The sequence below is a fragment of the Marmota marmota genome, unplaced genomic scaffold (assembly GCF_001458135.2).
Source record: "Marmota marmota marmota unplaced genomic scaffold, marMar, whole genome shotgun sequence".
Classification (NCBI taxonomy): domain Eukaryota; kingdom Metazoa; phylum Chordata; class Mammalia; order Rodentia; family Sciuridae; genus Marmota; species Marmota marmota.
Window position 1 is genome coordinate 3,648,805 of NW_025999862.1, and position 25,581 is coordinate 3,674,385.

The window sequence follows — 25,581 nt, forward strand, 5'->3', positions numbered from 1 at the left end:
TGTCAAAGCTTTGGAACTAGAGTCCCTTATCCCCAAGCTGGTACCTGCAAAGCAGAAGCTCATCTCTGGGTCTAAGAATCTGGACAGCCTCTCACTGAGAACCTGGTTCCTCCACTCCCCCTCCCCCACGGTGGGGGGAGGGCTGCCACCCATGGTTATGCAATTCCATTAATTCGGGTGGAAAGACCAATTGTTTAGCTGGGCGCATGGAGATCTGTCAGGTGATGGGTTTCAGTCAACCCCTGTTTCTGTCTGGCATCAGGGTGAGGGCCGTCAGGTGTACAGGGTCTGCGCGCGCCTCTCTGCAGGCTGACAGAACCCAAGCCCAGGACAAGGCTGCCAGAGGCTGGGCTCACTCAAGAGGGCTGGCGGCCTGCTTGCATCACAGAGAAATGTGCGCATGCACTTCAGGAAAAAAGTGGCTCAGAGAAAGCGACATCCACTCTAGCCTGAATGATGCCAGGAACTCGCCAGGCCAAAATCCACCCGCCTGTAAGTTGGATGCTGTATGGACTCTGATCCTCCCTCCTGTGCTTGACACGGGTTTCTCCTAAGGTCTGTGTGACTTGTGTAGCTCGATGTGACCCATCTTCCCATAGGGATGGTAAGTCCTGGGAGGGAAGGCACTGATTTGGATCCCTGGAGTCTAGCACAGAGCTCAGCACAAAGTGCTCCGTGAATATGTGCTGACAATATTGACAAATGCACGCTCTCTCTCCCTTGCTCGACTGAGGCCCCACGTATGATGAGGTCCCCTCCTCCTGAGCAGCAGACCAGCAACTACAGCATGTAGGAATGTCTTTCAACCGTATCTTTACACTGATGCTTCTGTGCTTTTAATTTTCAAAATGTTTCACAAGGACACAATTATCATGTAATTAAACAAAGAGAATAATATCTAAGAACTGCTTTGAAAGCTACTGACTCCACAGCTGTGCCTCTGTCCAAATGAGGAGCCAAAAATCATGCACATCTGATGGGCTTTTGCATCTGGGATCACCTGGCTTTGCACCCTTCCAGCTTCCACCCCACCCCCGGGGTTTTGTTAAGTGTCCCCCGAGATCATGTAGGGAGCTAGAGGAGAATGTCAAAAACTCACAGCTGTTTTCCAGGGTTGAGGGACCCTCGGTCTAACTCCCTGTCAAATTCGGTCCGGATGTCTTCCAGTGATCCATCGTCCCCAAAGGCTCCCCATTCAGTGTTGATGCACATCCTCCCCTCGTCTCCTTCCACCAGATCAATGTGCCTCAGTTCCTCCATGTAGCAAGCGTTGGTGCCCGTGCCTGGGAGACAACGTGGGAGCTGCAGTCACATGGGAGCCGGAAGGCGGAGCCTCAAATCATCAGCTAAAAGCTGGGCTGAGCAACCGGGGCTTGTTACCAATGATCAGGCCGACTTCACACTGCTGGTCGTCATAGCCACAGGTCATCATGGTCCCCACCGTGTCGTTCACCACAGCCACAATGTTCGCGTCATAGTCCTGGGGGAGGATAGCCGGGTGTTGGTGTCCACACCCACATGGGTGCAGGGATCACCCACCCCAGAGAGCTTGGCAAGAGCGCACCGGTTCTCAGAATCTCCCCAGCTCGGGTTCAGGCACTACAGCCCCCAAGAGAGGGCTTTAGTCTGCTTTAGGACCCGGCTCCACTCCTCCCCTCTGTGCAGCCTGAGAGAAATTACCCCTCGCTTTTTGATGGCTTTGTTCAGCAGCTTGACGACATCTGCCCCTTCCACGCCACTGGCTTTAAACCGCTTCGTCCAGGTGATCAGGATGGCCTGAAAATGAGAGTGGACAATGGGAAGAGAGTCGGGAGCCTGGCACGCCCCAGGCCACTGGGGGCTGCTCCAAGGAGGACAGCAGGGGTCCAGTGGCCTTCTCGAGCTCACCCGGGTGAGAGTCCGTCTGCTCCTCTCCTGTTTACTCCCAGGATGGATTTCTCTCGGGGCAACCACAGAGGAGGAAAAAACGGGCCCACAGTCTCCAGCTCACACCAGAATAAAACAAGTGGCCAGTAGGTACAGCAGTGCCACACACCAAGCAAGCCTAACTGGAAGTCGGCTTTGTAGTCAGACCCCACTTAAAAAGAAAGCAAGAGGCCAGGCACAGAGGCCTGTAATCAGTGGCTCAGGAGGCTGAGGCAGGAGGATCGTGGGTTCAAAGCCAGCCTCAGCAAAAGCAAGGCACTGAGCAACTCCGTGAGACCCTGTCTCTAAATACAAAATAGGGCTGTGGATGTGACTCAGTAGTCAAGTGCCCCTGAGTTCAAACCCCATTACCAAAAACAAAAACAAAAACAAACAAACAAACAAAAAACAATAAAGCAGGAAAGAGCCGAGCCGGGAGTGGTGGCGCTAGTGATTCAGGAGACTGAGGCAGGAGGATCGCAAGTTCAAAGTCAGCCTCAGCAACTTAGTGAGGCCATAAGCAACTCAAAATCAAAAAGGGCTGGAGATGTAGCTTGGTGGCAGAGAGTCTACCTAGCATGTGCAGGGCCCTGGGTTCAATCCCCTGTACCACCAAATATATAGAGGGCAAGGGAAACTCCAGGAGGACCTGACGCCTCAGGACTTTCCATTCAGGACATGGCTTCATGGCTCCAGGGAAAAAAGGCCACAGCTAAATGGGAAAGAGAAACAAAATGCCAACAGAGTTCTTGGCTGCCGGGCTTATGCGAGCCAGTCCTAGATATTGAAAGGACAGTGTTGACTAGTGTGACGTGCACCTCTTTGGAATCTAAACATTTATAAGCATTATTGATATACTATGAACCCATTTCTGTTTGCATATTAATGGGGAAACATCAAGAATAGACAGCCAATGATTTATTCACTTGGGAATGTGAAGGGATAGGAATTCTTTTTGCATCAAAATTTTATATTATTTTAATAGCTCTGCATGCTGCTTTTGGATGTTTTTTAAAAATTCAAGACACTAAAAAGAAAAATAACTATGGGGATGGGTGAGCCCTTAGGTGAGTTTGTGGTTCTTTGCTCAGGAGCAACTATGGCTAAGCTGGGGACTGCAAAAACCTCTGGACACTGTTTTCTTCCCCTGACCTTTACCCCTCAAAAGCTTCAGAGAACTTGGTGCTGTGGAAGACCAAGGGGGTTGGGATCAGGAGACCAGCTTCTACTTCCAACCTCCTGCCCATTTTTCTTGAGGGCTGTTCCCTCCACTCCTCTGAACTCACTTTGCTTATCTAGAATAAGGGAGCTGATCTAGATTTGGACAATCTTAGAGGTCCCAGGCTCCTGAAGTGTCTGTGACATGCGTGTTCCCTGGAAGGCAGCCTGGCCGCTCAGTGGCCCTTTCCAAGCAAATGTGCTCCACCATGAAGGCTCTTGTGCCCGTGAGGATGGTCACACAGCAAGCAAGCCTAACTGGAAGTCGGCTTTGTAGCCAGACCCCAGCTGCATTTTAGTCCCTGGAAGACTGTGCCTTCTGGGGAACAGGCCGGTCTGTTGACCACTCTCTCCCAGGCCTGGCCAGTACCCATAGTCACTTAGTAGCCACACTGGTTATCAGATCACTTGTCAGACTTCACAGTGCCATTTGACATTTTGAGGGACACTGTACATTCACATGACTTTTATTCCAGTGTTTTGTTAAGATTGTTCCGTTTTTTTTTTAGTTATGGTTGTTGATCTTTTCCTGTGACTAGTTTATAAATTAAACTTCATTACAGTGTATACATACAGGAAAAATCCTACATCCTGTGTGGTCTGGAGCTACCTGCCGACTCTGGCATCTGCTGGAGGTTTGCTATGTGTCTCCCACCGACACGGGGCGACTGCTGTACCAGCCACAGGCTTCATGGAAGGTTGGCTGACACACTCTGGAGGCCAAATTGCTTTACACAGCTCGGAGGGACAATAGTGCCAGACACCAGATGTGACCACGGTAGGCTGACTGGGTGAAAGAGGACCCAGCAGCATCTCAGAGGCACTGAGGGAAGGTGGGGCCTGGAACCCTGGCCCAGGCTCTGCCACTTAGGGGCCCTGTGACTCTGCAAGGACCTCCATTCTCCACCTGAACTGAGGGCTTGGCCTGCTGGACCTCACATGCCTTCCTGCTGATGCCACAAACCTTAAGAGCCAGGGCTCCCATGCAGGAAGCAGTGCCCAGAAGTGGGTGCTTACCCTGCTGACTCAGGGCTCCAGGATACTGCCTGCCATGGCAGAAGGTGCCCTGTACCCAAAGGTTACCGCACTGCGGCAATGTGGACTAGCGGTGAGCACAGGCTCTGCTACCTCCTGGGCTGGGGGACCTTGGGAAGGCTCTTAAGTCCTATAAGCCTCAGTTTTCTCATCTGTAAATGGGACTCATAAGCACTGAACTCACAGAGGAGTTTGAAGACCATGTGTGTTAGCTGTGGGATGCGTACTTAAACAGAGCCTGCTAGGCCCTGGACAAGAAGTCCTATTGTTAGGAGTAGGGGCTGGGGGGCTGGGGTGTCTGTTTCTGCACATAGGAAAGCCTTGTGTCTTGTCTATTTATTTCGTATCCTTGCAGTTTTCTGAGGTAAATGACATCACACGATAGGTCTGAGTGCTTCCTTGATGAACAGATAAATTAAATAAGATACGAACAGTAAGGCAGGTGCGACAGGCCGATAGGGGAACCCAGGGCTTCTCTGAGGTTGGAGCCACTGCCCAGCAGGTGCAGTGGTGAAACCGGCCTATGTCTGAGGGACAGACCCAGACTCAGTGACCAGGGGGCCGCCAGGTCAATGCCACCACACTGTGCTACTCTGACCGAGGACTTTCCCTCCTCTCTCCATTGTCATTGAACCTGATGTATTTCCTTTCACTAGCTCGAGTTTAATAAATAGTTCACTTTCCCTGGCAGCCATAAATACCATGATTTGTCTCCAAAAAATACATCAGCAACTAAAGTGATTTAAAAAAAAAATTACATGGTGACCTCACATTAATTTCTGAAAGTGTTTCTAAAGATACCAGATACACAGGTTCCTGTGAGCCACGGGCAGACGTTAGCAGAGAAAAAGGCTCATTAGCAACATCAGATAGAGCACTAATCTCTAGAAAACATAAAGAACTCAAAAATCTTATCACCAAAAAACAAATAACCCAATCAATTAATGGGCCAGGGAACTGAACAGACACTTCTCAGAAGATGTACAATCAATCAACAAATATATAAAAAAAATGTTCAACATCTCTAGCAATCAGAGAAATGCAAATAAAAACTACTCTAAGATTTTATCTCATTCCAGTCAGAATGGCAGCTATCAAGAATACAAACAACAGGATGTGGGAAAAAGATGCACTCGCATATTGCTGGTGGGACTGCAAATTGGTGTAGGCAATATGGAAAGCAGTATGGAGATTCTTTGGAAAACTTGGAATGGAACCACCATTTGACCCAGCTGTCCCTCTCCTCAGACTATACCCAAAGGACTTAAAAACAGCATACTACAGGGACACAGCCACATCAATGTTTATAGCAGCACAATTCACAACAGCTAAACTGTGGAGCCAACCTAGATGCCCTTCAGTAGATGAATGGACAAATAAAATGTGATATACACACAATGGAATATTACTCAGCATTAAGAGAATAAAATCATGGCATTTGCAGGTAAATGGACGGAGTTGCAGAATATTATGCTAAGTGAAGTTAGTCAATCCCAAAAAAACCAAAGGCCAAATGTTTTCTCTGATATGAGGATGCTGATCCATAATGGGGACAGGGTGGGGAGTAGCATGGGAGGAAACTTTAGATAGGACAAAGGGGAGGGAGGGGACAGCAGGGGGCATGGGGGTAGGAAAGACGGTGGAATGAAATGGACATCATCACCCTAAGTACATGTATAAGGACACGAATGGTGTGACTCTAATTTGTGGACAACCAGAGACATGAAAAACCGTACTCTATATGTGTACTATGAACTGAAATGCATTCCGCTGTCCTGTATAACAAATCAGAATGAATAAATAAATAATTTTTTTTTTTTAAAAAAAGGGGGCTCATCAGCTTTCCCACTCTGGGCATCTGCCTTACCTCGTCTATCTTGGATTGCCAGCAAGGGAAAGAAAATGTGAATCCCACGGGTAAGTTCTTGTCCTTAATCTTCTTTTTCTCCATGAAGTCCCCCAGGCACTCGGCAACATGATCGAATAGCTAGAAGGACACAGAGAGCAGTCAGGTGGGACAAGGGGACGGAGCATTTTGGGGGAGGAACGTAATGGGTTCCATCCCTTACACACAGAAAGGACCACGTCTACCGGAGGGTCCTCAAAAGCCAAAAGAGTGGCCCGTGTCTAGCACAGCTCTTAGGAAGTATCTCAAACTTCTCAGAGGGAACAGGCTTCTCAGCAGTCACTGACCTGTGTCATCCGGGTGCTGAGGAAATTTAGAAATAACAGAAAATCGGCTTATCCCTCCACAACACACTAGCTATGGGTCGCCATCACCACCCGGCGGGAGTGGCCTTCTGGCCCCTTCCCATGCTGATTTCTCTGTGAATTCCAGAAACCGCATGGCAACTCCACAGTCCGAGCCCACTGCAGTGACAGACAGGCTTCAGGATGACATGCATACCAAAAAGTGCGCCCACCCTACGTGTGGCGTTCAGTAGATTCTCATAGACTGCGGCCACCAGCACCGGCACGCACGTCGGGAAACACTACAAGGGGCCAGGGATGCATGTAGTTGAGTAGTTCAGTGCTTAATATGCAGGAGGCTTTGGGTTCATCCTGAGCACCAGATAAATACTTTTCACTTAAAAAAAACAAATTACCTGGGTGTGGTGGTGCATGCCTATAATCCCAGCAGCTTGGGAGGCTGAGATGGGAGGATCGCAAGTTCAAAGACAGCCTCAGCAAATTAGTGAGGCCCTAAGCAACTTATTGAGCTTATTGAGACGCTGTCTCTAAATAAAATTTAAAAGGGGGCTGAAGATGTGGCTCAGTGGTTAAGTACCCCTGGGTTTAATCCCTAGTACAAAAAAAAACATTGACAAGACCCAGATGCCAACCTCATGTCTGCCTGGTCACTTCCCCTGCCACCCTCATTTCTAACACCCTTGACTAGTTGTGCTCCCTGTCTACTGCACATAAATGGAAATGAGCCGCTTGGTGTCTATGTTTTCTCACTCTACACTACACGTGTGACAGTCGACCATGCTGGGTGTGTCTTTGTGGACTCTTCATTTGAATTGGTACACAATACTCCATGGTGTGAGTACGCCACAACTTATTTACTGGCTTGCAATCGAAGCTGGCCTGCTCTAGAGCACGTTACCTATGATTATTAGGTGCATATGCACCTGAGGAATCCAGGGAAGAGCCCAGGACAATGATTCTCAAGCTTCTGCAGGCATACGGCCAATGACAAAAGACTTTTCATTTCTAAACTTTTTGGATCTTCAAATAACTCCCCTCATTTCTAACCAGAACTGAAGATAGATTTCTATATGTGTTCCAACCAGAGGAAAGCTTAGTAGAAACAGAACCTCCCGTTTCTTTAGTGCTATGCTTCTATTAATCAAACCTGTGCATATGTGTGCCAGTCTTGGTAATCTCCCTGTCTTTTTCACATAACTGTTATGACACTAGACCTTCTTTATAAATGGGAGTAACACAGCCACCAGGCCTCTTGGTGCTCAGAAGAAGGCAGCATTGAAAAGGCCAAACCACTCAGTCACACAACGTAGCTCCAGCCCAAGCTCCCAGACAAGGCCACCTGCCTGAAGGGTTTCCTTGGAGGAGTGTACCTGAAGGGAGCCAGGGGTCATTATTGCCATTCCCATGTTCCCTAGATGCCTGACCCAGCTCCAAAGTCAGACCTAGGTGTGGGGGCCACCCATGAGCTATACTGAGCATCCTCTCTCCGCCTTGAGCCACGGGGGTGTCGGTCTGGCATTGCAGGCCGTCTGGGCTGCGCAAGGCAGGTGGCCTCCACCTTCGATCGGCCAAGAAGTCTGCTTTCCCCCGACTCTGGACCAGGTGTTACCCACGGGGGCTTGGCCAGCCCACCCCTGCCTTATCTGGTGAGGAACATTCTGTTGAAAATCCTTTGTTAATTCCCCTGTAAATAAATGCATCGTGGGTTCTGGCGCTCTCTTGCCTTCCAGCCTGCAAGCAGGACCCTCAGGGTCACAGAGCCACCCACCCCTATTTAAAGACCCCTCTGTTGTGTGATTTTCCGCCGCTTTCTTAGCTTCATGTTGTAGGCAGCCGTTTAAACCCAGTTGGTCTCATCTGCGCGGCTTGTGGCCGAAGCTCGGGGTAAGAGGAACCCAATCCATCATGATTTAGGAGCTGCCATCCCAAGCCACTATTTTTCAGGCTGCAGCCAGCATCTCTGAAGGGACACATGACCGCCCTCCCTGAAGAACCAGGGCTAAGCTTCCGGTGACCTATATTTCAGACTGATATAAACCTATCACTAAGTCAGTCCTCATGTCCCCAAGCCATCTGCACTCAGACACGCCTCCGGACTCCCCTGCTGCAAGCTGGGCAGCAGGAGGGGACAGGGGCTGCCTGGGAAGGGGCGGGAGCCGCGAGCCCGCGGACCCTGAAATGGGCTCACATGGCCGGGTCCGTCCCCAGCTCTGGGATCCAAGCCAAAGCCAATCCCCAGAGAGCTCTACTGAAAAGAAAAGGCCATTTCTGTGGAATTTCCACAATCCAGGGCCACGAGCTTGCTCAAGGAGGCAGGAAGCCAGTCCAGGGCTGCCCAGAGCCTGCCATCAACCAGGAGCAGGGAGGTCCCCCCTCGGCACACGACATTTTAGCACCTAAGAAGCTTTCGTCTTTTTCTTTCCTGACAAAATGCTTATTATTCTCAAAATGCACACAGAGACTCAGAGACTCAGTCTTTCTGACTTAAGATGGCAAACTGGCTACAACAAAAAAATTCATATTTATTATCCAAAATTCCCCCAAACTGTTTATTTATTTTTTTGGTACTGTGCACTGGGGGTTGAACCCAGAGGCACTTAACCACTGAGTGACATCCACAGCTCTTTTTATTTTTTTATTTTGGGACAGGGTCTTGCTAAATTGCTTAGGGCCTTGCTTTTATGGGGGGTGAAGTGGTATCAGGGATTGAACCCAGGGACACTCGACCACTGAGCCATATTCCCAGCCCTGTTTTGTATTTTATTTAGAGACAGGGTCTCAATGAATTGCTTAGTGCCTCGCCGTTGCTGAGGCTGGCTTTGGACTCACCATCCTCCTGCCTCAGCCTTCAGAGCCACTGGGATTACAGGAGTGCACCATAGTGCCTGGCAGAGCCTTGCTAAGTTGTTGAAGCTGGCCTTAAACCTGCAATCCTCCTGCCTCAGCCTCCCAATCTCTAGGATCACAGCTACCATACCCGGCCCTAAGTCATGTTTTAAGAATGTTGAATTTGGGGGGGCTGGGGATGTGGCTCAAGCGGTAGCACGCTTGCCTGGCATGCGTGCGGCCCGGGTTCGATCCTCAGCACCACATACAAACAAAGATGTTGTGTCTGCCGAAAACTAAAAAATAAATATTAAAAAATACTCTCTCTCTTAAAAAAAATGTTGAATTTGTGCTTATGAAGTTGTTAAAGCTTAAAATTACACTAAGGCTTTTAGACTCAGTGTGTTTGTGTTTGGGGGGAGACAAGGATAAAAGGAAAAACTGACAACTGGAGGATCCGGATGAACAGGGTCCAAAGGAGCTCCTTGTGCTTGTCTGAGAACTTCTCTGGAAGTTTAATAACATTTCAAATAAAAGATTTAAAAATCAATTTTAAAACGCTCAAAATAGCCAGGCGTGGTGGTGCATGCTTGTAAGTAATCCCAGCGGCTCGGGAGGCTGAGGCAGGAAGATTACAAGTTCAGCAAAAGCGAGGCACTAAGCAAGTCAGTGAAACCCTGTCTCTTAATAAAATACAAAATAGGGCTGGGGATGGGGCTCAGTGGTCGAGTGTTCCTGAGTTCAATCCCTGGTATCAAAAAAATATTTTTTTAAGTAAATAAATAAACAAAGATAAAAGACAAAGCCCTGCCTAGGAGCTCCAAGTTGCTGCTACTGTAACTTCTGGAAATCAAACCACCCAAGTTCAGATCCCAGTGGCTAGTTATAAACAGCTAAGTCTCTATTTCCCATCTGTAAAATGGGAATGATAACAATACCTGCCTCATGAGGCTACTGAAATGATTAAATGAGTTAATACATATCAAGTGCTTGTATCAGGGACTTGCCCATAACGATCACTATTAAGTATCTGTTGTAATGATACAAAATTATTCCATCATCAGAGAGGCAAAGGAAGAAATAGAGACGGCAGGAAACAAAGTTATCCTGCAACTAAGAGGGAAGTTGGGGACAGAGACTGGAAGAGAGAGACAACGGTAAAGAAGGAAGTTACTAGCCTGGGGTGGGGTGGGGGGCGCAGGCCTGTAATCCCCGAGGCTCCAGAGGTTGAGGCAGGAGGATTGCGAGTTCAAAGCCAGCCTCAGCAATGGCAAGGCACCAAGCAACTCAGTGATAGCCTGTCTCTAAACAAAATACAAAATAGGGCTGGGGATGTGGCTCAGTGGCCGAGTGACCCTGAGTTCAATCCCTGGTACCCCCACACACAAAAAAGTGAGAGTGAATGTGTGGGACCCCTGAATGAACAAACCCTGCTCCTGAGAGGCCAGGTCTAAGCCCACGGGAATGTCTGCAGAGTGATGGTCTCAATGGTGGGGGCACCAGGCTTAGGTGGTTCAAGCCACCTAAGTCTTGGGAACAAAGGGTGACAGGCTAGTGCCTGTAGCCAAAGGCCACCCGCAAGAGGAGCAGTGCAGAGGCTAATGGGCAAGCAGCCACCTGCAACCCCGGATGAAGGATCCAGTACAGGAGGGGCTGTGGGGAACCTTCAGGCAGGAGTCCCGGCTGGCCATAGGGGCTCTGGTGACAGTGTCCCCTTCAACGCCCACTGTGATGGGGCCTGAAAAGCTCTGAACCCCAACCCCGGGAGCAAGTTAGAAGCTGGGATGAGCCCTTGTTTCCTGGACAAAGAAAGGCTGGGTGGCTGGTTCCAGGTCCCACCCACCTAACTTAGGAATAAAGTGGAGTCCCGAGGAGAAGGCTCCTGGTCCAGAACCAATGGATTCTCTGGAGAACTTAGTCATGACCTTCCTATGAACACACCGCAGCCCTGACCAGGAGGAGGCACCGCCCAGAGAGCAGGACGACCATGTGGGGAGCAGCAGAGCGCCCCGCGGGGCGGGCTCAGCAGACCCAGAGATGCCTGAAAACCCCAGGGGAGTTCTTGAACCCTGGTCACCGGGCTCTGGAGAGCCAGGGACCCATTACTCACAGCAACTAGATGGGGCAGGGTGGGGAGAGGGTGGCAACCCTTCTTGGACATGCCAATGGCCCTCAGCCACAGGAAGCAGCCTGCCCGGGGCCCAGGAGGAAGTGGGCCTCAGGTACAAGCGTCAGAGGAGGGGACCGTAAATTCCAAAGCAAGCCCTGCCTCTTTCTTTGCCATGCCAAGGTTGTACACAATGCTACTCAACCAGGAATGAGGACCCTTCAGTCCCCTGTGCTGTGAACTCTATTCCTGCCCAACAAGGTCACTGCCACAGCCTAGCACAGGGTCTAGACTTTGATGAGAAGGGGAGGAGGTCAATGACCTGGAAGAAGGAGCGTTTCCAGCCAAGGGCTTGCTAACACTGCTGGGGAACCCACCAGGATGAGAGCACATACCCCACAGAGCTGCGGGGCCTCCCTGTGATACCCTCCACCCTGTGAAGTCTGAGCACCCCCCCTCGACCTCAGTTCGCCCAGTTAGTGGATGTTTCTCGCAGCAAAGTCCAGCCCATGCTGGCTGCCACGTCCCTCACCCAGGAGTCCTTACCACATACACCACCATGGACTCCTTCCAGAGACCCCCATCAAAGGCTCGGGACACCCATGCTTGGAAGTCTGGTACCTGGAGGTGCCCCAGGGTATGCCGGCCCAGTGGGGCTGACCTAAGACAGTGGGGACCCACCTGGCTTCCACTGCCGTGCACGATGCTCTCCGGGGTGTCATAAGCCTCGGACTCCATGTGAACGTTCTGTTTTTTCTCATGATTCACTTGCACCCGCAGAATTCGAAAGGAAGACCCACCAAGATCCAGGGCGATGAAATCTCCTTTTTCTGTTGAGGGAGAAAACAAGGGTCTCATCAGATCTGAGCATCAGAAGGCCACATGTCATGCCCCCTTCCTGGCCCCGGCCCTGTCTGCCTCCCCCGAATGCCAATGCACGGTGCTTTCAGGAGGAAGCAGGAATCCTGCTGAGTCCATCCGACCTGCCTACGGAGCAGAGTGACAGAAGCCCTCTCCCAGTCCAGCTCCTCAGCCAGAAAGGGCTTGGAGCACTGACCACAGGGAATGAAGTACTGAATTAGGACAAGGTTCATTCCTTCTTCTCTAACATCTTCTCTGATTCCAAAAACAGCCCTGCGATCCACAAGTGAGACTCACACAGCATTTCAATGCAGAGAAAACCCTACACCTGAGGTCCATCCCGTGCCACGGATTCCTCCCATGGTGGTCAGAGGGATCACTGCACGGGGCGGTTCTTTCATGGTTGTGGTAAAATGTACACAAAACTGGTAACAACGTGACCCCTCTCAAGTCTACAGTTTGGAGCTACTAAGTACATTCATGATATTGATCAACGACCACTATTTCCAAACCATTCTCATCACTGAACCAAAACTCTATTACCATGAGGCGACAACTCCCTATTGGCTGCCCGCCCCCCATCCCCTGTCTTTGGTAATCTCTCTGCTGCTCTCTCTAAAATTTGCTTATTCTGGACGTTTCCTCTAAGGGGAATCACACACTATTTGTCTTTTTGTGACTGGCTTCTTCCACTTGGTGTAACGTCTTCAAGGTGCATCCAGCCGCTCTGGCCTCCCCATACCCAGGTCAGACAACTGACTTGAACACCAGGACTGCCACTGACTTCCCCACGGAAACCCTGGATCCACACAGAAACAGGCCCTGTCAGCATCACCGTGGGCGAGAATCACTCAGGGACCTAACACTTCGGAAAGGGTCATCTCTCTGTCTTCTACACGAAGCAAGCCATAAAGATCTCAGGGTGGAGTAGGGGTGAATGTCCTTCCTCTACTGAGGCCCCCAAACAGCCTTCATCACCAGAGATGGGCCTCAGGGTTTCCAACCAAACAAATTGAAGCTGCCCATTGTCCACTGGCTTCTGCCTCAACCCCCCACCCACATGTATGTCTTGTTTTTTTTCTTTTCTTTTTGGTATTGGGGATTGAACCCGGGGCGCTTAACCACTGAGTCACATCCCAAGCCCTTTTTTATATTGTGTTTAGAGACAGGGTCTCTCTAAATTGCCTAGGGCCCCGCTAAGTTGCTGAAGCTGGCTTTGAACTTTTGATCCTCCCACCACAGCCTCCTGAGCTGTTGGGAATACAGGCGTGCACTACCGTGCCCAGCTTGGATGCCTCTGCTTAGCAACATCCCCAGATTTTAAGTCTCCCATCCCAAGACCAAACACCTACTGGCTCTGTCACCCCTTCATAGACTTGTCATTCTTTGACTATAAAACTCTAAAAATTAGGGCTGGGGTGTGGCGCAGTGGTACAGCAATTGCCCAGCATGTAGGAGGCCCTGGGTTTGATGGATCCCCAGCAATACCACACACACACACACATACACACACATACACACACACACACACACACTCACACAAACAAAAAAGAGCCTCAGTCCCATGACAGTCAATACCAGACTGCTTTGAAGCATCTCACTTACCCAGAGAAGGACCATTATTATCATATTTTATATAACAGCATCATTAAAATGTAATTCCCAGGCCACATAATTCACACACTTACAGTGTACAATTCAGTGGCTTTTAGTAGTTTCAGAGTCGTGCAACCATCACCACAATGTTTTAGGAGCATTTTCTTCAACTCAAAAAGAAACTCAGTACCCTTTATCACTTCCAAACGTCCTCATCTCCCACCAATCTGCTTTCTGACTCCACAGGCTTTCCTACTGTGGACATTTCACATGGACAGAATCATAGAGTATGTGGCCTTTCATGACTGGTGTTTTCCCTTAGTAAAATGTTTGGGTTGTTGGTTTTCTGGACCTCAGGGGTGTGTGTGTGTGTGTGTGTGGGAGGGGGGGGGGAGCGCGTGTTTTGTTTTGTTGGTACCGGGGATTGAACCCAGGGGCACTTAGTCACTGAGCCACATCCCCAGCCCCGCCTTTTCCATGTTTTTTGTTTCTTGTTTTTTTAATTTTGAGACAGGGCTTCACTAAGAGCAAAATGTTTTTGAAGCTCATCTTGTTGCTGTATGTATTCGTATTTCATTCCCTTTTGGGGTCAAATAATGCCCCGCTGTCTGGATGTAGCACATGTTATTTATCCATTCATCCACCGAGGGACACGGGGCACCTTACACCTTTTGCCTCTCATGAATAAAGCTGCTATGAACACTGGTGTACATGAGTTTTGTGTGAACACACGTAGTCACTGCAGAATTGCTGTGTCAAATGACAGATCATGTTTACCTTTTTGAGAAATGGTCACTGTTTTCAAAAGCAGCTGCATTTTCATTCCCATCTGTGATGTAAGACATTTCCAATTTCTCTACATCTTCAGCAACACTCGTGACTTTGTTTTTTGTTTGTTTGTTTTACATTTCTCAGATGACTAAGGATATTAAGCACCTCTTCACATGCTTATTGGCCATTGGTATATCTTTAAAGATGTATCTGTTCAGATCCTTTATCCATTTTTATTTATTTATTTTCCCCTTTGCCTGTTTTCACAGTTGCATTGTCTGTTTAACGTTGAGCTGTGAGTTCTTTAAATATTCTAGTTATGACCTGAAAATGTTCTCTCCCCTTCTGTAGATTGTTTTCTCACTTTCTTGACAGCATTTTCCCCCCAGTACCAGGAATTGAACCCAGGAGTGCTTAAGTACTGAGTCACATCCCCATCCCCCATCCCTTTTTTTGGAACAGGGTCTCAGGGCCTCAATAAGTTGCTGAGGCTGGTTTTGAACTCAGGATCCTCTTGCCTTAGCCTCCCAAGTCACTGGGATTACAGGTGTGTGCCACCAAATCCGGCTCTTGAGAGCATCTTTTTTTAAAAAAAATTAATATTAATATATTTTTAATATTTTTAATATTAATATTTTATTTATTTATATGTGGTGCTGAGGATAAACCCAGTGCCTCATGCCTGCTAGGCAAGTGTTCTACCACTGAGCCACCACCCCAGCCCCTCTTGATAGCATCTTAATGCACTAAGTTTTTAATTTTGATAAAGTACAATTTATTCACTTTTTATTTTGTTGTTCATGCCCTTGGGGTCTGTATCTAACTCCATGGTCAAATCCAAGGTCACAAAAATCCATACCTGTATTTCCTTTTAAGAGTGTTATAGTTTCAGCTTTCATTTAGGCCTTTAATCCATTCTGAGTTAATCTTTTGTATATAGTGTGAGTTAGGGTCCAACCTGGCTCTTTTGTTTGTGGACATTCAGTGTCTCGATGCCATGTGTTGTTTCCCTCATTGAATAGTCTTGGCACCCTTGCCAAAAAACGATTGATGGTAAAGGTTGGAGTTGAGGGGCTGGGGATGTGGCTCAAGCGGTAGCGCGCTCGCCTGGCATGCGTGCGGCCCGGGTTCGATCCTCAGCACCACATACAAACAAAGATGTTGTGTCCGCCGAAAACTAAAAAATAAGTATTAAAAAATTTAAAAAAAAAAAAAAAAAAAAAGGTAGAAATCTTGATTCTGGAATGTTGNTTTTTTTTTTTTTTTTTTTTTTGTAAGTAATGGTTGCTTTTTGTTAAAAAAAAAAAAGTATTCTCTTTTATCCCGATGACATACTCTGTATTTGACCTAAGCTGTGAGCTCTGACATAGTAAAAGCTCAACAATGAAGGTGTGAAGGGATGAAGGACTCCTGCACTAATTTCACGGCTCCCTCTCAAGTTCCACGGGGAAGGACTGTAACTAAGAATTCTCAGCATTTGCCCTTGGCACCCGAACAGCTTGCTTTTTTTTTTTTTTTCTTTCTTTTGTACCGGGGATTGAACCTGGTGGCGCTTAACTACTGAGCCACATCTCCAGCCCTTTTTTATATTTTATTTAGAGACAGGGTTTCCCTGAGTTGTTTAGGGCCTGCTAAGTTGTTGAGGCTGGCTTTGAACTTGTGATCCTCCTGCCTTAGCCTGTTAAGCCACTGGGATGACAGGCGTGCATCACCGCGCCCAGCCCCCAGGGCACTCTGCTAGCTGCCTGACCACAGGGATCAGTGGCCTGTTCCTCATCAAAGGCACATCTGGCTTGTGATTCATGAAGCAAGAAGCAGTTATGCCATTGGTTGGTTTTTAAAAAACAGCTTTATTCAAATATAATTCCTGTATCAAACAATTCATCCATTTTAAAATGTAGTGATTTTCAGTATATTTACAAAGGTATGCAACCATCACTACAAAGTTTAGAAAATTTTCATCATTGCAAAAGAAGCCCTGTGTTCATTAGCAGTCACTCCCCGTCCCGAAGCAAGCACTAATAAAGTTCCCTATTCTGACGTCTCGGATAAATGGGATCATATAATATGTGATCCTCCGTCTGGCTTTAACATGACAGGGTTTCTTTTGGTTTGGTTTGCAGTACTGGGGGTTGAACCAAGGAATGTTTTAACAACTGAGCCACACCCCCAGTGTAAACTCCAAATCCCCAATTATTCAAATCAGTTTAAGGTTTTTCCTAGGTTTCCCATTAGAATCCTAACCTCATGGACCTTATAACACCATCAGGTTAAAAACCTGAATTCAGTACAAAGTGGCTCCTATCAAGCAGGTGAGTCACTAGAATATAAAAAAACTCTTCATCTGTCGACATGGTGGCGGGGGATGTGGGGATGTGGTTGAGTGCCCTTGAGTTCAATCCTCAGTTACCTCCCAAACCGGGGATTGAACTCAGGGACACTCAACCACCAAGCCACATCCCCAGTCATATTCTGTATTTCATTTACAGACAGGGTGTCACTGAGTTGCTTAGTGCCTTGGTTTTTTGTTGTTGTTGTTGTTGTTGAGGCTGGCTTTGAACTCGCGATCCTCCTGCCTCAGCCTCCGGAGCCACTGGGATTACAGGCGCGCGCCACCACATGCAAAACACTTTATTTTACCATCAGTTTTCACTTTGGGGGCCTTTCTCTACCAATCACTAACTAGTTTATATGCATCATTTTATTTTCATCCTCACAGCCTAATGAATGGGAGAATGATGCCCATTCTACAGATAAGCAAGGAAAGGCAGGGAGGGATTAGGTAACTTGCCCAAGCACACAACCAGTGAGTGGCAATGTCAGCATGTGAATAAAGCCCAAATTCATAACCACAAATTCTGCCTCCTCAATAGATCGCAAGGACAAAGATCCCCAAGCACAGGACCAGAGTGAGATTTCTGCATAACAATAATGGTTAGGATTCTTTTCTGGGGCTCCTCAACAGCCACAATTCCTTGAGGCTTTTCATTTGGTTTGGCTTTGCTCTTTAATGAAGATAATGAAAAAGCTCAATCGGGTAAACAACCAGAAACCACTCAGGCTCAGGGAATTCACCAAAGTGAATCCTCTGCCAGGATGGCATTATGGGACCTTTTCATTTTAACATTTTTATTTAATTAACTCCTTCACCATTGAATGTTTATTTTAAGTAAGTTCTGTTTCATGTTTTACACTGGCTTTTCATCATAACCTCAATTTTTTTAAAGGAACCCAAGGCCCTGCACAGGTTAGGCCAGCGCTCCACCACTGAGCGCATCCCTAGCCTCATCAGAACTTCAAAATAGCATGGGAAGCCTCAGTCACCAGCCTGCTCTCATTTTCGGATAAATTAGACAAAGCAGGCTTCCTGTCACTCAAGGTCCAGGTGCTGGGGCTGGAAAGTAGTGCCCAGGGTGACACAGCAGCTAAGAGTTTTCAGCTTCTCCTCCAGGAACCTCTAGAGATTCCCAGGCCTAAAGCAGAATAAGTAAAAACTGAGCTCAGCTGGCTGGAGACCAGGGAGGAGCCCAGGCAAGGCAGGTACACGGGGCTGGCCCACATGTCTATGGTCTGCTCAGCCTTTCTAAACAAGCCCAGGTCAGCGGGGTCCCAGGGAGTTAGGGACAGAGCAGAAAGGGTGGCTATAAGATGCCAGGACAAAGCTACAAACCAGATGCTTCACACACTAGCAGGCGGCGAGACGGGCTTCAGAGGGGCCTTGGTACACAGCCTCGGAAGGCAGTGAGGAGGGGTCTCTCTCAGCTCCTGACCCCTCCCTGAGCAGTGTCCCCAGTTGAGACACGCTCTGTGATTGCTAAAGAAGGGTGGCTGCAGCTCTTCTGAAAGTCACTTTTATAGCTTAGGAAACACTAGACAAATATTAACTCACCTCCCGGGTTTTATGGATAAGGAAACTCCAACCAAACAGGCTCAATGCCTCGTTTATGGCCAGGCCTGCGCGATGCTTATTATTTTTTATGTGTCTGCCTTATCTTCCTCAGTTAGATGAGAAGCAACTTGGAGGGAAAGGCAATGTGACCTCTAGCCTTCCTTTCCTGAGTACCCAGCCCCACAAAAAGAAGGCAATCAGCAGGTGGACGGCTGGCTCCTAGAGGACACAAAGAATGACCTTGGAAAGGTCCACAAGATTTTTGGTAAACTTGGTTGAATATCTAGCCGCTTCCTGGGGTTGGGGGTGGGGCTAATCACCTGCTGCGGCTGCAAGAGGACCAGCATGTAAACCAAGGGCATCAAGAGTCACCCAGGGGCATTTGGAGCCATCAGGGGTGCTAGGGAAGCTCTCTGGCTAGAATCACTAGCTAGGGTATAAGAGGTGTCAGCCCAGGGCTGGGCTGTGGCTCAGTGGCAGAGCACTTGCCTAGCATGTGTGAGGCACTGGGATAGAATCTCAGCACCACATACATACATACATTAATTAATTAATTAAAGGTATTGTGTCCATCTTTAAAAATTTTTAAAAAGAGAGAGAGAGAGAGATATCAGCCTAGGGTTTCAGGGATCACCTCTGCCACTGTCAGGGGAAGGTATCAGGAGTAAAGTCGATACAAGGACAGGAGCTGCCAGAGGGAGAGACACGGGAGCTCCCGGACCCAGAAGCCATCAGACACTAGACTTCTCCAACCTAGAATTTTCCCATTTTTGCCTAAACTGGTTTAAATTCTTTCAGCAACAACCAGAAGGCTCTCGAGTCCAATATTCCTTTTTTAGGGAAGGTGTTCTCCCCAAATACCCACTTTCCCTCTATAACAAAGGGAACATATCATCCCTTTTATTTCAGGTTGGATCCCAATTCACAGCCAAGGGGGACAGTCACCCCATTACAGAGGAACCAACACTGCAGCCTGGAAGCTCACCCTACTTCCTGTGGCTAGCTCAGAGGCGGGGTGCTCGGGTGCAGGTAAGACAGGCTTCTCCCATAACATCACAGAGAGGCCAGTGAGCTGCTAAAAATCCTACACCCTTCCTCCAGGGACTGGCTCACACACCTAGGACCAAGGAGAGGGGTTCTTGACTATCCACACTGATCAGGAAAGGCCCCCCAGGAATTCTTACAAAGCCAGTTATAAGCCACATTGATGATGAGACCCCCTATAATTCTCACAGTACATGACAGTTTCCAAAGCATTTTCACTTGGTCATGAGACAGCAGGAGCCCTCAGGCCCATTTTACAGATAAGGAAATGGAGACTCAGAGAAGGGAAGTGGCTTCCCCAAGATCAGACAGACAGACAGCGAGTGGAAGCGCCAGAGACTGATCCAGCATTTTATATTTCTGTTATATTTACTTCTTCCCCTTTAACGACAAGTTAAACCTCTTTCTGTAGCAGTGGACATTCCTCCAACTTCCTCTTCAAATCTGGGGTCTCAAAAACGCCTTCCTGGCTCCTGGGGCCTCCTGTCTGCAGCTTCTCCCCACATTTCCCATTCCCACTGAGCCAGGACAACAGTTCTTCAAGAGAAGGCTCATTAAACAAAACATTCTGAAGGGCCCTGGCAACTCTCTCCTTTCTAACGATAGCCATTATTACCAGCAAATAATGAAAAACAAACACAGGGACAGATGTCTCTCGAGTGCGGGCCTGCACTGGAATACTGGGTAAACAGAAATCTACCTTCATGAAGTGCCTACCTTTGCCCTGCGCTGCCAACGAGCTCCAGCGGCATTCCCTGCTACTGCAATCCAGCCCCTGGCAAGAGTTCCACACCTTCATCAAAACCCCCCCGAGGGGCTGGGGCTAGGGCTCAGTGGTAGAGCACTTGCCTCTCCTGTGTATGGCACTGGGTTGGATACTCAGCACCACATAAAAATAAATAAAATAAAATAAAAGTATTGTGTCCATCTATAACTAAAAATAAAAACAAAAAACACCAGAAGCCAGGCACGGTGGTGCACGCCTGTAATCCCAGAGGCTCAGGAGGCTGAGACAGGAGGATTGCAAATTCAAAGCCAGCCTCAGCAAAAGTGAGGTGTTAAGTGAGACCCTATCTCCAAATAAAATACAAAATAGGGCTGAGGATGTGGCTCAGTGGTAAATGCCCCTGAGTTCAATCCCCAGTATCAAAAAAAAAAAAAAAAAAACACCAGAACACTACTAGGTGTGCAGATTTCAGATGGAGGCACCTTTTGGGATACGCCAACCATCTTTCCAGGCAGAAAAACTGAGACAACCTAACACCACAGGAAGAAAAGGGAAGACTTTTTCTTCCTTTGGCTGGAACACAGGACTATTTATATTCAGGGCCCCAAAATAACTATGACCACAATATAAATCATTCAGTTTGCATAAAAAAAAAAGATAATGGGACATCCCAAAACTTCCAGTAAATATCTGCTTGCTTCTCCTTTGGTAAAGAACATGCTAGAAACCATAAACGAGAAACAAAGAAATGCCCAACTTTATACACCCTAAGTTAGCTTGCTACAATAGACCTAGTGATAAATAAGAGGAGATAACAAGGGAGGTTTCATGAATGAGGCACAGTCGCAAAGTGTACCGGCAAAGTGTACCCAGAAAAAAATTATTGTCCATAATGGCCAAAGCGGGAAAATGGGCTGATACATATCAGAATGTATATATCAGAGGTTTTCACACATCCTTCTGAAGCATCCCTAGCATTCCAAAACTGAGTCCATTCCACCAGGGTCAAGGTCAGTGGGAGGAGAAAGGTTTGTTTCCTCCTTTGCCTTGGAAATCCCAACTTCACCTCACAGGCTGGAGCATTTTTCCACCAATGAGCTCTATCTGTCCTTCTGTGGTTTGGGATTATCACTATTTCTGTTGCTGACTAATTACTACAGTGGAAGCAGTGATTAACGCTTCAAAAAGGGACCAGCACACAGCATCCGAGTAGAGACCTGCCTCTGATCACTCCAGGAGACCTCTTGGTTCTTGGAGGATGAACCCCGAGCCAGGGCAAAGTGTGGGGGAAGCCCCTTCCTTCACAAAGGGGCAGGGATCACACTGGGATCAGGTATCTGAGACCTTCGCATTAGTAGCAATGTCTTGGTGGCTGCAGGGACCATTCCAAGCAGAGTGTGGGCCCCAGGACCTATGAACTGAGCCCATCCATGAAAATCAGGAGCAGTCACAGGGAGAAAGGCTATAGGGTCTGTTTTAAATTGCATTGTTCCCCTAAAAGCTCTGTTGGAGTCCTAACAAGTCCCTACCTGTGGAAATGGAGGCTTTGCAGATGTGATTAATTTAAGGAGTGGTCACTGGTGTGGGCCTAGTCCAGTGACTGGCGTCCTCAGTACAAGCTCCAGGAACCCATCCTGCTGTGCACACAGGGCTTGGGTCGGTCCCTCGGGTTCAGAGTTTTGGTGTTGCCCCTTCTCTTCTTTCGCTCTCCATACTAGTCGGTGCTCCTGAGAGGCCTAAACAGCACCCATCAGCACTGGAGGAGACAGAGGCTCAAAAGAAGGGCCCAGGCCACGGGCTCCAATTCCACAGCCTTCTGACAGTGTCCCCAGTATGGGCTGACAACCACATGCTCATCATATTTAAGTCACTGATTGTGAGAAACATCTTTATTTTGAGGTAACATTAACAGAGAAAAACTGCGGCCAATAACAACTAGAGGTGCAATAATTAAACAAAATATTCCTGATTTCAGAGATAGTCAAACTTAACAAAAGAATGAGTGTTTCAAAATAGATGAACTGTGACAGCAGATGTTAAGTTAAAGGATTCTGTCCTGCAGGGCTCTCAGGCCCTTTAGTAAGTTATATCTACTATGTTTTCTTTCTTTTTTTTTTTTATTTTGGTACCAGGGACGGATCTCAGGGGCACTTAACCACTAGGCCATATCCTAAGCCCCTTTTTTGTATTTTGTTTAGAGACACCAAGTTGCTTAGGGCCATACTAAGTTGCTAAGGCTGGCTTTGAACTCATGATCCTCCTGTCTCAGCCTCCTCTCAGCCACTGGGGTTACAGGCGTGCACCACCACGCTGGCTCTACTATGAAGCTTTAAGAGGGAACTAGAAGATATATTTCCCAAAAGAGTATTAGTTCTGGGCCTTGTTTTGAGGGACAACAAAGGGGGCAAATGGCTAGATTACTAGCACAGTTGGAGACCCTCGACCCTGGAAATGGTTGATGGGAAGAATAAGGGAGAAGGCCCCCTACTGACTCAGAACCCTGGGAGCCAAGCTGGTGGGAAGGCACCTTGCTCCTCCTCTTTCCATGTGTTGCTCACAAAGGACCAGGTGCATGCCGGGATCCTTTGGAGATCTCCCAAGCCAAGCCCAAGCAGGAGCTCCCCTGGGGCGGCCCACAGCGCTCCCCTCCTCCACCACTTCTCTCAGCCAATCCATTAGTCCTGGGAAGGCTCCTGTGTTCCCATCCAGGGCTGGGAAAACATGCAACTAATCTAGAAGGTCTACCTCCCCTAGACCCAGGCATGAGAACACACCCAGGGCACACCAGACTCAGGTCACACTGCTGACCAGAACCCACTCAGGACTTCTTAAAAAGCTAAACTGCTAGTAACCAATACCTACAAGTAAACAAAAGGACAGTCTGTTATTGAATAGCTAAAGAAAGGTCACAGGTATCAATGGCAATGCGTGTGCACGAGGTAAAGCCCATCCACAGCCACACAGCAAACGGCATGCACCCCTCCCATGTCCCACACTGCCCCGGGAGCTCCACAGGCCAGCTGTCGGCAGAGCAGGACTCTCCCACTCCAGCCCATGACAGCAACACCTGCGGCTTTCCTGGCGTCTGTTTTGCAGGCTGCACACAAGCTGCTTTAAACAAAAGCCCCCAGAGCAGGAACAAGAGTGGGGCGTGAAGGTCACGCACTCCCAGGTGTGCACTCACCAGAGGAACCTGACTTCCTCGTGACCTCCCTCCCCATGACATGCAGCAGGTGGACTCCAGCCTAGTGCACCAACAGGGTTTCTGCGAAGTGCCAAGGCTCAGAACCCACCTCTGCAAACCAACCACTGAGGATTGGCTGGACAGACAATCCACAGAGCAGACCAGAGCCAAGGGAGGGGCTGATGCCATCCTCTGGGAAGGGGCACTGACAATCCTCAGGGCACCCCTCAGCAGCATGAGCCACAGGGACGCAGACTAAGAGGATAACTTTGTTTTTCAATTCTGCATCCTTCATTTCTCTACATTGAGGCTGCCTGGATTCAGCATCTAGGGGACGAGTTCAAAGGCAAACTCGAATCCCCACTTGGGTCCAAGACCCACCTGGCCACTAGGACTGCTACTTTTCTGGGGCTCCACAGGGAGGGAGGTGGGCTTGGTGCCCTGATGGAGAGATTCTCCTAAAACAAACCTTTGGTTTTTCTGGAGACATAAAAGCAACCCACAGAGCTTTCCACCAAATCCAAAACACGATATTTTCAAAGCATCACAAGCCACCACACCAACAGACCAATGAGGGAAGGTCAGCCTTGTCCAAAGTGGTAACCCCAGTGCCTGGCACATGGTAAATGCTCAGTAGACATAGGAGGACAGACAGACAGATGGATGGGTCAACCAATCAATCAGTCAATCAATGGCTGGATTGACCAGTGGATGAGCAGATGGGAGAACAGATGACGGGCAGGTGAATGAGTGAATGAATGAATGAATGCATGCATGAACTCATAGAGGTGGCAGGACGGTTCCAGAGAACCTTCAGCCCTCAGAGCCAATTCTCCGGGTGAGAGACTCACCTGAACCATCAGGAATGGACCTTACAAAGGTTGGCAACATCTTGACCGTGGCTGTTGGATTAAAATCCCGGGAGAGGCCATTCTTCATTTCCTTCCTGAAGCGTGTCATGATATCTATCAGAGTTTCATCGGAGAGCCGCATGGTATAGAGATATTTATCAATCTGGGGGAGGAGAGAGGGAAGGAGAGTGAGGCTGCGGCTGTGGAAGGTCCTATCAGCTCCAGCCTCGATGGAGGACAGGGCAGGGTGAGGAACCTGTGGACCCAAGACAATCCAGCTCCTGCAGGCACGGGACACAATACGAGGCCACTCAGCTGCCATCAACCATACCATCCAGAGCAGGCTTGCAAACATTCCGGGCCCCTGTTCCTCACCGCAAAATGAACTAGACAATTCCACCGTCTTTTCCAGCCCTTGAATATGACATAGAAACTGCCCGTCAGTCCCCCAGGACACCACGGAGGCAAGTCTCCTCCCACGCAAGGAACACTGTGAGAGGTGGCTGGCTCCTTAAGGACAGCAGTGCCACAGAGGTTAAGAACAAGGGTTCCAGAGTCAGCCACCTGGATTCAAGTCCCAACTCTCTTACTTAAAAGTTGTGTGAATTTCCGTTTCTTCAACTGAAAACCTGATATAATAAATAGAGCCTAACTCATAGGGTTTGGTAAGATCAAATGAGACAGAGAGGCACTTAGAACACAGTAAGTGCTCACTAAACATCAGCGACTATCATTAACATGAGATACTTGTACTGGTGGGTTTCCTTGGGCATGACATCTAGAAAGAAAAATGGTAGCCAAGGGACTAGGACCTTCAGAGAACATGGGGTGATGGGTCCAGAGCACAAAGACCTTAACCCCACTCTCAGAATATACGGAGACAGCCCCCATGCCCATGTGCTGGGGCCAACATGCCCATACCTCCAAGTAGACATCCCTACACCCTTCCACAGAGCTGACCCAAACTGCTCCTCTTCCTGGGTCCCCCATTCTCCTCTTAACCTCAGGCCCCTGGGCTGTCACTGGCTGTGCTTCCTTCATAGGACCTTCCCACTTACTCTCTCGGGAAGTGTTTAATGGGAGGGGGCTGGGTGTGGCAAGGTGGGGGATTGCTTGCTTGGCATGCACAAGGTCCTGGGCTCCCTAGCACTCCCCAGAGAAGCGCCTACTGGGTGCCTGCTATTCAACACGGATCAAGCAGACAGTGTACTGAGGTCACTGGTCGAACTGTCAAGAGCTAAATCTGGCAGAGCCTGAAGAGCTGTATAAACAAATTCAGACTAGATCCCAAGCAGGGTGAGTCCGGGCATGTCTTTAATGAGAACCCAATGATAAGATGGTGCTCCTGAGAGACCG

At 48.5% G+C, this 25,581-nt stretch overlaps 1 protein-coding gene across 3 annotated transcripts in view; it reads right to left on the bottom strand.

The window, feature by feature from the left end:
* The window catches only part of Hk1 (hexokinase 1), a 72,094-nt gene that overhangs the window by 28,982 nt on the left and 17,531 nt on the right, over positions 1-25,581 (bottom strand). For all 3 annotated transcript variants that reach the window (XM_015500551.2, XM_048809755.1, XM_048809762.1), the window contains exons 2-7: positions 24,226-24,388; positions 11,984-12,132; positions 6,026-6,145; positions 1,681-1,776; positions 1,381-1,480; positions 1,100-1,283 (exon numbers count right to left, since the gene is read on the bottom strand). In XM_015500551.2, coding sequence (XP_015356037.1) covers positions 1,100-1,283; positions 1,381-1,480; positions 1,681-1,776; positions 6,026-6,145; positions 11,984-12,132; positions 24,226-24,388 — 812 coding nt within the window. The remainder of the gene's footprint in view (positions 1-1,099; positions 1,284-1,380; positions 1,481-1,680; positions 1,777-6,025; positions 6,146-11,983; positions 12,133-24,225; positions 24,389-25,581) is intronic.